Genomic DNA, 14,466 nt, shown 5'->3' with positions numbered 1-14,466 from the left:
CTTAGATCATAGCGTGTACAAAATCAGCAGCGGGTAAGACGTGCCCTTGGCTGTAGCTTGCTGCCTGGCATGCTTCGAAACGGGTAAGGAACAAGCTGGGATGAAGGAAGAAGGAGGCGATACATTGAGCAACAAAACTAAAATAAAAAATTTGTGATAAGCTGAAAAGCCAATTTAAAAAATATTAGGATGAGATTGAACAGGGCTAACTTAGTCCTAATCCTATCCAATTGGATAGCACTTCATTCTGGAAACAGTACTAGAAGTTATAGATCATATAAATAAAAGTTCAAGCCTCTCTAAATGTAACATGGACTATTCATTGAGATAATTGGTAAAACAATGAAATCATAACAATATTTACTGAGAGAAAGTACAGAGCAGTGGTTAGAGTATAAGCTTAGGAGCTGGGTTTGAATCTCAACTTCTTTATGCACCAACCAAATAACTTTAGACTAGTTGCTGACCCACTTTGTGCCTCAGTTTTCTTATAAAATATCCACTTGCTAGGTTTGTTGTGAGGATTAAATGAGTTAGTGCATACAAGGTACTTAGAAACAAAGTGCTCTAATAGTAAAAAGTGTTAGCTATTACTTTGGACATCATTCAATTAAGCATCTGCAGCCTCATTATACATACAGAGAAAGGAGGCACACAGGTACTTTGGCCAACCTCATTGGAAGTAGGGTCTTCTGAGAAACAGTCATGTTTTAAAAATAAATTTGAAATCACTGTTGACTTATATACAGTTGTCAGAAATAATACAGATATATCCTATATCCAGTTTCACTCAGTGACAACATCTTGCATAACAATAGCATAATAATACAACCAGGAAATTGGTACAAGCCAGTTTATTCAGATTTCACCGGTTCTGAGTGCACTCAATTATATGTTGTGTATTTAGGGTTTTTTTTTTGTGTGAGCTTATTCTCCAGCAAGAGCAACCAGATAGAAAATTAGCTCATCAATTCAGTAATTTAAATGTTGTTAAAGAAGATAGTTACACAACTTCATTTAGATCACACACTTGAATATTACTTCCAACGATTTTAAAGTAAGAATGGCCCTCTACTGGAAACTCAGCACATCCGGATTGGATTCAGCCACTTCTTCCCATTTCCCTCAACCACTCCTCTCTCCCAAAGGCTTTGCCCTTAAGAACTAAGACACATGAGTAAGGAGATGGAAAAAATAAAACTTTCTTCATGCTTCACACCAGACTATTGAGAGAGAGGGTAGAGACTTAATTCTTTCAGTACAGATTTTGAAAATATGTTTCTTCATCACCCCAAGGGGCCTTTAAGACAGGACTCCTTTTCACTTCCAGTTGGGCAAGGTGATTTGATCAACAAGGGCAGAGAAGGCCCTGCTCACCCGCTCAGCTCCACGATACAGGTCCGTGTTTACGGAAGGTTGAGGATCTGAAATCAACAAACAAGAGAGTCCTTCAGAGAAGGTACCTGTAGGTTCTCAAGCTGATATTTATAACGCTCCAGGACAGGGAAGAAACAGAATCCACCTCTCCTCAGTTCCTGATGATAATGCACTCTCTCTAAAGTAGCTGGCAAATGAGGTAGCTATTATTTACCAGGATCAATGACCCATCCAACCAGGTTGTGGGTTCTCAAAGGCATTTCCCTGGACTCCAAGCACAGACCTGAGTAGTCAGAAAGCCCACTCTTTCTGGTGAACATCAGAATCACCTGGGAAGTGTCAGAAAAGACTGCTAGTTCCTACCCAGAATTCTGACTCAGTATATACTTGATTGCGCTAAGGAACCCAGATATTTGGTCAAACACTGTTCTGGGTGTGTCTGTGAGGGTGTTTCTGAATGAGGTGAACACTGAATAAGTAGCCTGGATAAAGCAGACTACCCTCCCAACGTGGCGGGACCGCATCCAATCAACTGAAGGCCCGAAGAGAACAAAGTCTGAGTAAGGGAATTTCTTCCGCCTGCCTTCCAGCTGGGCTGTCAGTCTTCTTTTGCCTTTGGACTCAGAATGAAACATCAGCTTTTCCTAGGTCTTGAGCCTGCCAGCTTTCGCACTGGAACTACCCATTGGCTCTGCTGGCTTTGAGCTTGCTGACTACAGATGTTGGGACTTGTTAGCCTTCATAATCATGTGAGCCAATTCTTTAAAATAAACTTCTCTCTCTCTCCCTCTGAAATATTGTGCCACATTAAAAAAGATGACATTGCACAATGTCTAAGATATATTGTCAAGTGAAAAAAGCAAAGATACATATGGGTGTTCCCCCAAAATGTAAACACACACTTTGAATAATTATAAAGGCAGTGTTTATTAAAATACATTTCATTTTCAAAATTGAGCCATCAGCTGTTAAAGCGTGTATACATTTTTGGGGGTATACCCTATATAGGTAGACTAAAAGGATGAAGGAAAACTCACTAAACTGTTAATACTAGTTACCTCATGCAAAACAGGTAGCAAGAAGTGGAGGGCATGATAATGAATTCATTTCTTTAAAAAATCTTTGCTTAGGCATTTTAATTTTACAATGAGCATGTCATATAATAATATTGTTTGTGTAATTAATAAAAAAGATCACAGACAATGAAAACATGGAAAGGCTTGTTTTGTTGGTCACACACTTGAGTTACATGTTTTCTATTGAACATAAGAGGAGAGGTTTTATGCCTTATTTACTCTATCTATTTCCTAACATTGCTCCAGAATGACAAGGACCTTGAATAAACAGTATTTTATTGCCTGAATAAGAAACCTTGTCCAGAGGCAAACTTATTGTAGGATATTCTGTTTCTCAGTCCACAGAGATAAATATTTAAGACATGGCAATAAAGAAACAGGGAAGCAATAATCCATTTTATGCATGGAAGTTTTTTTCTCATTGTTGGTTGTTTTCTTTTTAAGCTCCAGTCTCTTGGAATGTTAACAATAGCCAAAGATGTGCACCTAGCATGTGATTTGGCATACATTTGGAATTCAGTGCATATAGGGACTGAATTTCTGTAGCATATAGGTGGAAATGTTAGACATATCTGTGAAATCAATATTCCAGAAGATATCACAATGAGAAAATAATTTCACTCGAATGTTAGTAAAAATCTGTCTGGTCTCTGAATGAATCAAGGATGAAGGAGACGGCTATCAGATTGACAGCTATGGAGGTTTAAAAGTATTAGGTTATTGAGTCTACGATTACCTTTCTGGGCAACTGAAATACTGAGCCCATGTCTTCCTTACAACAATAATTAATTAAGCAAACCAATAGGAACGAATATCTACTGTACTCAGACCTCTTCCTTGAGCTCCACATGGTACATGTTGATTGCCATTCTGATACATCCATTTGCATGTCTCTCAGACAATTCACACTTAATGTACTCAGAACAGAACTCTTGATTTGCCCACCTCCATCTCAGTGTTCCCCGCTTCCCTCAGTGCAATAGTGTATCACCATCCACCCAGGCCAAGCCACCGTCACATCTTACTTAGACAGCAACAGGCTATTACCTGGTCTTTTTGCTCACCCCCTTGCCCTTCTGCCAGCCACATTCCACACAATGCCAGAGTGTTTAAAAAACATGTATCTATTTCAAAATGAATGCCAAGCATAAAGCAAAGCATTTGGCACATAGTAAATGCTGGATGTTTATTTGTTAAATGAATGAATGAATGAATGAATGAATGATCCCCAGGCAACATTTGAGAAGATTGCCTTCTAAATAAGAGACAAATACAGTGTCAAATGTCTATTGCTGCGGTTGATAAAGTCTTGTTCTTTATTTTCCTACAATTTGCTAAAGTTCATGCTTGATTTTAAGATTATTTAAAATAAGAATTTAGATGTTGGTTCCAGAGGAGAAAAAAAAGAACAGGAATAGACCTCCAACATCTCCACCCTTAATGCGATCCCTCTACTCCCTTGCCTTCCCTTCTCATCCTTTAAACCTACAGTGGCAAATAGATGGCAAAAAGGGATGGGAGAGAAGCTGGGAAAAGGATTTCAGATATACACAGGATATTTTACTCAAATTAGAAAGAAAATAATTTAATGAGAAAGTGAGACTAGAATATTATGTCCTTTTCTTTCTTTTTTTTTTTATCACCACTAAAGCAAGTCCTATTAGATGTTCTTTCCAATCTAATCCCTTTTGTGAAAGTTTGAACAAACTGCTACTGATTTTTCAATTGAACATTTGGGATTTCTAGAGGTTTGAGGATCCCTTTCTATACTTTATCTTTTCTATTAAGCTTCCATAGGCTCTTAAAATCCTATTATCCTAGGTATTGATACTGAATGACTCTATTCCGTTAATGTCAGCAATCACCCCCACACTGACCATCAGGCTTGCTGTTCTAATCTTATTAAGCCTTAAGTAATATAAAGGTCATTTTAATTTCCAAAATGTGTTGACTCCTTAGTAAAGCTCCAATCCAATAGGGTGGTCACTAGGATAATCACAACACTGGGTGAATACGTTAATGCTGTGTGAGTAAATCTTAGCATATTACAAATAGTAGATCTTTCTAATCTTCCCGACAATTCTCAATTTAAAACACACACACACACACACACACACACACACACACACACACACACACACAACTGGGACAGCAAAATGATCAGAAACTTCCTGCTGTGGTCTTATTCATCCATGACAGAGACAGAAATAAAACGAAAGTAACCAATACCTTAATTTAATTTCTTTGCCTTTCCACATCTTCATCAGGGTGGCTATCATGCTTCTGTCTCTGATTCAGTTTGAGGTAATTCTAGTGAGCATCCATAGATTATACATAAATTATGGAGTGTAATTTTTATTTATTTATTTTAATCCTCACCCGAGGATATGTTTTTACTGATTTTAGAGAGAGGGGTAGGGAGGGAGACACACACACACACACACACACATATCAATGTGAGAGGAAAAACACCAATTGGTTGCCTCCTGTATACACCTAAACCAGGGATTGAACCCACAACCTTTTGGATATATGGGACGATGCTCCAACCAACTGAGCCACCTGACCTCTAATCCATACTACCAATGGCTAAGTAGAACTTACAAACAGGATCATATTCAATACCAGACTAAATAAGGACATAAAATTAAGAAATATTTAAGTAAGGGATGACAGTGATTAATAATAATTGCAAATAGTAGCCATGAAAGTTAATATAGATCTGATGCCTAAAAGCCTCAAAGATATAAGACTAATATAAAATAAACTAGAGGCCTGTTGCACCGATTCTTGCACTGGCGGGGTCCCTCAGCCTGGCCTGCACCCTCACACAATCCGGGACTCCTCAGGGGATGTAATAGTGTGCGAAGCGGCAGGTAGCCTAGGAGGAGCCTGAGCCAAGGCCGGATGCCGCGCCGCTCCCACTCATCCCGGCCCCGCTGTGCCTGTCGCTGCCTCCGCTTGGTAAGCTCATTGAGCAGTGCTCCTGCTGTGGGAGCACACTGACCACCAGGGAGCAGCTCCTGCGTTGAGCGTCTCCCCCTGGTGGTCAGTGTGCATCATAGTGACCCGTCTACTGGTTGTTTGGTTGCTTAGGCTTTTATATGTATAGATTACACTATAAGTTAAAATCTGATCAATTAGTATTTGCTGAATAATCATGAAGTATATAATACTCTAATAACAAAAAGGGAAAATGTGCATCCCTTTGATATAATAATGCATAATTTCTGCATAAGTATTTCAGTGTTTCTATTTCAAGTAGAGGAAAAATTTTTGAGACATATATTCTTATATTTTCTACATTATTTAACATTGCTAATTGCATCTTTATTCATTATTACATCATCTAAATTGAAAAATAAACTTTACTTTTTCATGATTTTCCTTTAATGGTTGAGCTTGATAGACCTTAATAAAGTCACTTAAAATATGCATAAATCTTGCCTTAGCCGGTTTGGCTCAGTGGATAGAGTGTTGGCCTGAGGACTGAAGGGTCCCGGGTTCGATTCCAGTCAAGTTAAGGGCACATACCCTGGTTGCAGGTTTCCCAGCCCTGGCCAGGATATGTGCAGGAAGCAACCAATCGATATGTCTCTCTCACATTCAATGTTTCTCTCTGCTCTCCCTCTCTCTTCCACTCTCTAAAAATCAATGGAAAAAATATCCTTGGGTGAGGATTAACAACAACAACAACAAAAACATAGATCTTTTATCTTTAGGTATCAAACTGAACACAGTGTGGGGTGTTGTCTTCCAAATATGTGTAGATCTAGTCTATTAGGAATCTGAACTGTGCAGAATAGCCGGCTTACATTTGTTGTGGCTGACCCAACACAACATTTTAGAAATCAGAAAAGGTCAAGTGGATATTGACTTTGCTTTGAATACTTATCATGACCCCAGTGATGTTTAGATGGAAATACAGTGGGTGGAATCTTGTGTCAGCCTAAGAATCAGGCACAAGAAGTTCCTATGCCATCCTTGTCTCAGGCAGTCTGGGCATGCTTCTGGCATCTTTGTGATGCTGTTCCTCTGATATAATAATTATAACTCCCATTCCCTTCACAGTAGAGAATTTAGACTCACCAAGTAATTTTTTCAGTGACTTGGCTCTACCAAGTTCAATATCCAGCTGACACTAAGCACCCATTTTATAATCTACCACCTGTTGTGGTCTAAACTGAAATTTAGAAATTCAGAATTCCTAGCCCCCAGTACCTCAGAATTTGACTATATTTGGAGGTAGAGTCTTCAAAGAGTTAATTACATTAAAATGAAGTTTTAAGGGTAGGTACTAAACCACCATGTAGTGTCCTTATAAGAAGAGGAAATTGGATAGGAGCATGCACAGAGGGAAAGTGGTGTGAAAACACAGGGAGAACACAGCCATCTACAAGTGAAGGAGAAAACACCAATGATGTTGACACCTTGATCTCAGACTTGCAGCCTCTAAGGCCACTAAGAAAAAAAAGTGTGTGTGTGTGTGTGTGTGTGTGAAATGTATCTATCTACTTATTTATCATTTTATTATTACTATTTTTTCTTAAGCCAACCAGTCTGTGGTACTTTGTTATGACAGCTCTAGCAAACTAATATATCAACTCAGAAATATTTTGAGAAGACCTCCTGTGATGCAGAAACACATGAGAATGTTATCCTTTGTTTTATCACAAGTTTCTAGATGAATTGTACTCCAACATAAAAGATCTTAGGTTTTCTTAAAAAGAAATGGATGTAGATATCAATATCAATATGCTAAGATAACAAAATGCTCTATAAATAATACATCATGCCAAAACAGAAGAAATAACTACAGGAAAAAAGGATTAAAGAAAAGATCCTTTAGAATTTAGCAATGAGTCATAGTTTATGAAGAATATGATGAAGCTAATAATGATACTACTTATAATATGGAAACCTTAACCAATGATCCTCTAGAAATAGAGCATAATTTTACCTATTTTTAAATGGTAACATCAGGCTGACCAGTTATATGTTTTACTATTGATAATAGTAATTGCAATAAGAAACTAATAAGCATTTGCTGAATTCTTGGTATGTGCCAGGTGCTAGACTAAAATCTCAGATGGTTTATCACCTTTCATGCTCACAAGAACTGAAATGAATTAGGCAGTACTAGAAATCATGTTCAGAGATGCTACTGATGTGCAAAAGATTCACTACTCTGACTGGTGATGAATTGTACTTTCTAGATGAATTGTAGCTGTTGGGCTAATGTTATAAAATCAAGTGTTTTTAAAAGGCCATCACTATCTCTATTGATTGTGAAAAATCTTACCTGGTGGCATTTCTAGAGTGAAGGCATCCATAAGTTTTGATAGCAGTTCTTGCAGTTCCTCTTCTTCCAGCTCATCCTTTTCCTCCTGGATGTTAACTGTCTCTTTCCTTTCCATGGGTGGCAGAGTAGGACTGTGGATTTCCGTAGGAGCATTCTGGGGGGTGTCCTGTAGCAGTCCTTTCTGGGGACTGGTTGGGGAGCTAAAGATTTCCTTGGCGGTCTTTTGTGCTTGGCTTTGTGCCCTGGTGTTTTGTGTTGATGTTGGCTGCAAAATGGCCTCTGGTGATTCTGAATTTGGTAGAGCATGCTCTACTTTTGCTTGACTTTGTTGACTTTTGTCAACCACAGTGGGGTTAAGAAAAGGTTCCCATTCTGGACCATCCACACTGGCATTCTTGCTCTGGGAAGAATCTTCTTCCTTCCAAAAACTTTTATCCTTTTCATGGTCACTCTTGGAAATCATATTTTGATAGGAAGATGGATGGAGTGGCTGAAACTTTGCCTGGAGAAAAAAAAAGCTTTACTTATGAAGAAATTAACACTTATCTTGCTTTTTTAAATATATGCATTTCATTTTAATATTCCAAAAGGAAATTGTAATGTGATATTTTTTCTGCTCTCTAAATACATTAATCTAATGTATGCTGTTAATTCAATATCAATCTAAAATTGTCTACAAAAGTTAAAACAGCTCAGATATTAAAATATCACAGGGAATAATCACAATGAATTTGAAAAATTTTGGGTTCTAGATACTCAGATCCTAAGATTGTAAGGAATTTCTGAAAACATCATACTATATTGAATTGATAGATTAAAAATGGAGTGTAAAATAGATATGTTTTCATATTCAATGTCCTTTAAGAAACAATTTCTTATGTTTTGGTGTAGTATCAAAGATCTCCAATTACCTGAAAAGTCTATGAAAATACTCTTTTTCAACTGCAAATTTGTGTGAGGCCACGCTTATTCATATACTAGAGGCCCGGTGCACAGACTCATGCACATTGAAAGGAAATTAATTAGAAGGTGCCCAGTGGGGCGGGACTGGGCGAGATGGGCCTGACACACCCTAGAGCCAACCTCCTGCGGCCCCTCCCCAGCATCTGCAGAGTGAGAGAGATCCCTCTGGCAGTTGGGGTCCCTCAGCCTGGCCTGAGGGGATCGGGCCAAAACCAGCAGTCCGACCTTCCTTGAGGGGTCCCAGAGTGTGAGAGTGCACTCTGCAAAGTTGCTGTCACTCAGCAGCACCTGCATTTAGTGTCTGCCCCTGGTGGTCAGTGTGCATCATACCTACCGGCCAGTTGGCCGGTTGCTTAGCCTTTTATATATATAGATTTCAACCAAAACATCTTGGCACAGATTGAATGCTGAAGCAATCATGAAAATCCAGCTATCTTTTATTAAACCATATATTAAAGAGATTTCTAAAAATTGCAAAATGATGCCACACTTCTCAGTCTTAAAAAATATGTAGTTACTGCTTAAAATTGTTATTTTATTTTTTAAATCCTGACCCAAGGATATGTTTATTATTGATTTGAGAGTGGGGGGGGGGGATAGAGAGAGGGAGAAGAGAGAGATTTGTTTTCCCACTTATTTATGCAATCATTGGTTGCCTGTTGTATGTACCCTGACCGGAGATTGAACCCTCAATCTTGGCATATTGGGAAGATGCGCTAATTAACTGAGCTACCCAGTCAGGGCCTCCATGTCTCAGTTTTAATTGTGATTATGGAAAATAGTGATAGATATAACCCACAGAAGCTCCTCAGGAATCCTAAAAAAATTTTAAAGAAGGTGAAAGGGATAATGAGACCAAAAGGTTTAAGAATGAAAGCTGTAAAGAACCTCTTTGCCCCAGGTCTATTGTTTCTAAATGGTACTAATTCTGTTCTCTCCCGACGGCACTACCTTCACGAAGGGGGAGGACAGTCTGGAAAATGAAAGCTGGAGTGGGTCCAGGTATGAAGAGGAGAGGGAAAGGGAAAAGGCTGGTCAAGGTGAGATGCGAAGTTTCAGGCTGCAGCCCTCCCTTGACCAGAGGATTCGAGGTCAGACTTTCAGGTAGTCTGGGTGGCCAGGGTCTCCTACATTTTATACCTGTAAATCCTGTCCCATTTGCTGTAGCTTGGTCCACAGACTGTCCTGGTTGGCTGTGAGTTCGTGAATCTTTGTTTCAAATCTGCAACATTTTTCTTCTTGGGAGGTGTATATGGCTTGCAACTTGTCTTTGTATCGGTTTAACTGTTTTTTAAGGAGCCTGGAAGAAACAGGTCTGAATGGGTTGAAAGGGCAAGAGGCCAGCAGACTAAGTAGAGGCGTGTGTAGCAAGATGTACTCCAGGTCCCCTCCGTAGGAGAAGATGCTGGAGAAACCTGTGCCTTGACTGTTATCTAACACTAGAGGCCTGGTGCACGAAATTTGTGCACTTGGGGTGGGGGGGGGGTCCCCCCCAGCCTGGCCTGTGCCCTCTTACAGTGTGGGAGCCCCGTGATCAATCACCCCAAAGAGGTAGGCCCCACCCACCTATCCGGGGCTCCTCAATGGATTGCCCCAAGGAGGTAGGCCAGAGCTGGAGGTCCTGCCTCCATGCCGCGCTTGCAACGTCAAGTCCCCGCCCACCCACGTGCACCTCGCTGTGCATGCAGCCTCCTAGTGATGGATTGTGACAGTGTGAGGGCATCACAGTGTGATGGCGTGAGGGCGTGATGACCATTTGCATATTAGCTCTTTATGATATAGGATTGTTCACCATGTGCAGCTGTCCTTCGGGTCTATTGTAGTATACCTGATTCCACTAAGAATTTCACTGGCTTTGAGAGGTTTTAGAAAACTCATCATGCAAACCTTCACCAGATGCTGAAATCTGAACATTGACTTTATTCACTATCATTTTGTCTAGAAATACTCCAAGTAAAGGTAGTATACATGCCATGGCTAAACTCCTGACACCTGTACTCCGGTAGGTGTGTGAAGGCTTTATCCTTGTTGCCCCTGGAACCCTCTTTCCCTCAGGTTCTTGCTTTGCTCCCTCTCTCATTCAGTCTTTGCTCACCACCATGTTCTTAGAGAGGCCATCCCTGACCACCCTACTTGAAATTGCAAATCAGAGCCCCCACCCTCCGCTCCAGTACCTCCCATCCCCTTCCCTGCTGTAAGTATCTCCATGGCCTTTTGTTATCGAATTGCCACAGAGTGTGAACAGATCTTAGATTCTGACTTAGTCTCCAGCCTTCAAACAGTCACATTACGTGACATAAAACCTGTTTTTCTTATATATGATTTACTCTATTACTTAATAACTGCTTGCTGTCTCTTTAGTCTGACAACTTTTTTTTTTCTCTGTTTTGCTTGTTGCCATATCCTCAGGTCATGGCCTGCAATAGTCCCTGTTACAGATATGTGTCCAGTTCAAAGTGGCTTACTAAAGTACAATCTCATTCTTTGAGCAGTGCTATTGGCATGTTTATTGAATTTGGAGAAATGTACAATCTCATTCTTTGATCAGTGCTGTTGACATGTTTATTGAATTTGGAGAAATGGCTCTTTGTGAGAAATGCAACATTTTTCACTGTTAGAGCCTTTGAAATTCCTATTGCTCCTGAACTTGGAGAGCTCTTGGAATTTAGTTTGGGCTTCCGTAAGAAGCAGGCATTTCTAGAGGCTGGCCTTCAAACTTCCAGACAGTCTCACTCAGGAGAAACAGGACCCTGACTCTAAAATCCAGAATCATAACTAAAGTTTCAAGTATATCTTTATGGTGGGTTTTCAGAAAGGAGTCTGCACAGGGATTTGATGTTGCAGACAATCAACCGTTCTCAGAAGGCCTCCCTAACAGTGTCATCCATGCCTAATGTGCTTGTTATGACCACTAATGATGCTGGTTTCTCTGTCTCCCATGTTGCCCCCAACTCCTGTCCTCTTTCTCCTCTCTCTCTGGACTGTCCTCCATGCTTGGACAGCTAGAAGACATGTACCCCCTTCCTTCCACAATCCAGGTGAAAGTAGGTAAAGCCCTACTTAAAGTATTGTTCTTTTCTTACTCCATTTTTTTTAAAGGATAAATTCTCCTGCAGAGTTTTTGATGAATATAATTTACCCGATACCAAGATTTCCATCAACTGGGAGCCCACTACTTTCCAGGCAAATATCCATTGTTCACAAGCAATTCAGATTGTTTGAGAAATAATTCCTTTCAAATGATCTAAAATCTTCTTTTATACACTTTAAAAAATCTTTATCTATAGCTTGAATCTCCCATGTAATGGGCTTTCAAATAGAGTGGGAACACTCCCAGGCCCAGTGACTCACACACAGAGCAATTTTGTTCCTTGATCAGCACCTAGCGGAGGACAGAGTAATAAACAGGTAACTAGTGATGGAATGATGCTCTTTCTTTTAGTGTAGTCTGAGTTGCCTTTTAAGTAGCCAGTGACACAGTGTTGGCTGATGTTGAACTTAGTTAACTATATATCTCAGGTCTTTTCCAGACTATTTGTTCCAGACTATGGGCCTGTAATTGTAGGGCTTGCATTTAATCCTTTACAATTTGGTCTTTATTAATTGCCCCAATGTTCTAGACCAGTGGTTGTCAAACTGCGGCTCCGCAAACCGTGGCTCGCGAGCCACATGCAGCTCTTTGGCCCCTTCAGTGTGGCTCTTCCACAAAATACCGGCTCTTCCACAAAATACCGACTTGTGCGCATGGACCACAAAGTTTCAATCGCACTGTACATGCACGCCCGCACGTGGTATCGCGAGCCTCGGTTTGCCGACCACGGTTCTAGACTATCACGTTTTAGTGAGCCCAGATTGTCATTCAGCTTATTGTCTAGGCCAGTGGTTCTCAACCTTCTTGCCCTTTAAATACAGTTCCTCATGTTGTGACCCAACCATAAAATTATTTTCGTTGCTACTTAATAACTGTAATGTTGCTACTGTTATGAATCGTAATGTAAATATCTGATATGCAGGATGGTCTTAGGCAACCCCTGTGAAAGGGTCATTCGACTGCCAAAGGGGTCGCGACCCACAGGTTGAGAACCGCTGGTCTAGGCCATCTGGTATCATGTCACACACATTGAGAAGCATACCCTCTACTATTTTATCCAATTCATTGATACAAGTAATAATGCAGAGAGAAACAAGGACAAAGCCTTCACATAGATTCATTCATTAATCAGCCTCACACTTTGGTATACTTTATGTTAATAAATACCTTACTAGGAGACCGATGATGTATATATTTAGTGGGTAGGAATTATATAAAAAGAAATAACTTATTTTAAAATAATTAGTTTGAAATAATTATTCTAAGAAGTAAGTTTTAAAGAATCAAAATTGCCTTTTTGTTGCTACACTACTTTCCTTAATTTTATTTCTAATTTCCTTTTCTTATACCATAAAAAAGATTAAAATTGCTTTTAACATTTGAATTATTTAACTTATTTGAAAGTGTTATTAAGCACCTCTTCATGAGTTATCACAGATTTTTAAAATGTCCCTTATCTGTCATACATTTATATTATGAAGCACATCTCTTTCTTTCCATATATATTGAGCATCTGCTAAATAACAAGCATTGTGCCTGAAAATCAAGGTCTTCCCTCAGGGGGAACTTCTCATTGAGGATCATGAATTCCGTCTTCTAAAGAAATGACAACAGGAGACAGGAACTCAAGGAATAATTAATCCCTTGAGACACAATAAGATGGTCGACAGTTTCCAACAAACCTAATAAACCTGGTAGAAAGTTGGATGCTGTTGGGGGACGTGTACTGATTTCTTTAGAAGAAGGGAAAACACACACACCAGACACACACAGAATCGTACTTCGCTGAAAATGCTTAACCAATTTTCAAGGACTGCAATAAAACTCAAAACATAATTTAATTAGCTGGTTGATCTCTGTTATGTTCAACTATTCAAATAGAGACAAAGCCCCCTTTTATCTTCATACTAGAATCATAAGATTTCTATGTTTAAGAAATATCTTCTAGATTTAAAAAATCATGGTAAAATCATTGTAGAAAATTTTTTATAAAAACAAAAAGAAATGCTATTGATTTGTTTCTGCTGTCAGTATTTGTGCATGCCTGTGGTTCCTACCTTCTTTCCCTATGGAGCGCATTAATATATTCATGAGTCCTCCACAGTTCATTTCTAATGCTGACTGTGGCCTGAAAAAGCAAGAAACAAAGAAAATAAGTTTTTGGTTTAAATTTAATCCACATTCCTAAAAATTCATCATAAGAACATGATAATGATATTTGTAAAAATTTCATTAGTTACTATTTTTAAATGTGACTAATATTTGGGTTTGTGTCATCTAAGTGTTCATATGCTCAAAGTATCTATATATCTACACTAATAAAAGAGAAACATGGTAATTGGCGTACGACCGCTACCCTTTTCATTGGCTAATCAGTGAGTATATGCAAATTAACTGTCAGCCAAGATGGCGGCCGGCAGCCAGGCACTGAAGCGAGCAGGGAGGCTTGCTTGCTGAAGACTCCAACGTTCCCCGCCTCACTTGCCAGCCTCTCAGTTGCAACTCTAAGCAACTATATACTATGTTGCAAATAAGAAGCTAAACAAAACCCCAGAAAAGGGCTTCCATTCAGCCGGGCTCGGACCACAACATTGTATCTATGTTTTCAGCAGCAAGGCCCCAGAGCTAAAGCTGGCCCAAAAAAAAAAAAAAAAAAA

General features: G+C 39.5%; 1 protein-coding gene across 1 annotated transcript in view; it reads right to left on the bottom strand.

Moving 5' to 3' along the window:
- Window positions 1-1,316: 1,316 nt before the first annotated feature.
- The window catches only part of DYTN (dystrotelin), a 53,196-nt gene continuing 40,046 nt past the window's right edge, over window positions 1,317-14,466 (bottom strand). Inside the window, exons 11-13 of the mRNA XM_005874266.2 lie at window positions 9,859-10,018; window positions 7,756-8,257; window positions 1,317-1,424 (exon numbers count right to left, since the gene is read on the bottom strand). Of these exons, the coding sequence (XP_005874328.1) occupies window positions 1,321-1,424; window positions 7,756-8,257; window positions 9,859-10,018 (766 nt within the window). The 3' untranslated portion in view covers window positions 1,317-1,320. The remainder of the gene's footprint in view (window positions 1,425-7,755; window positions 8,258-9,858; window positions 10,019-14,466) is intronic.

Source organism: Myotis brandtii, unplaced genomic scaffold, assembly GCF_000412655.1.
Source record: "Myotis brandtii unplaced genomic scaffold, ASM41265v1 scaffold43, whole genome shotgun sequence".
NCBI lineage: Eukaryota > Metazoa > Chordata > Mammalia > Chiroptera > Vespertilionidae > Myotis > Myotis brandtii.
Note: the sequence above shows the minus strand (reverse complement) of the source record. Positions and strands in the feature narration are given on the sequence as shown.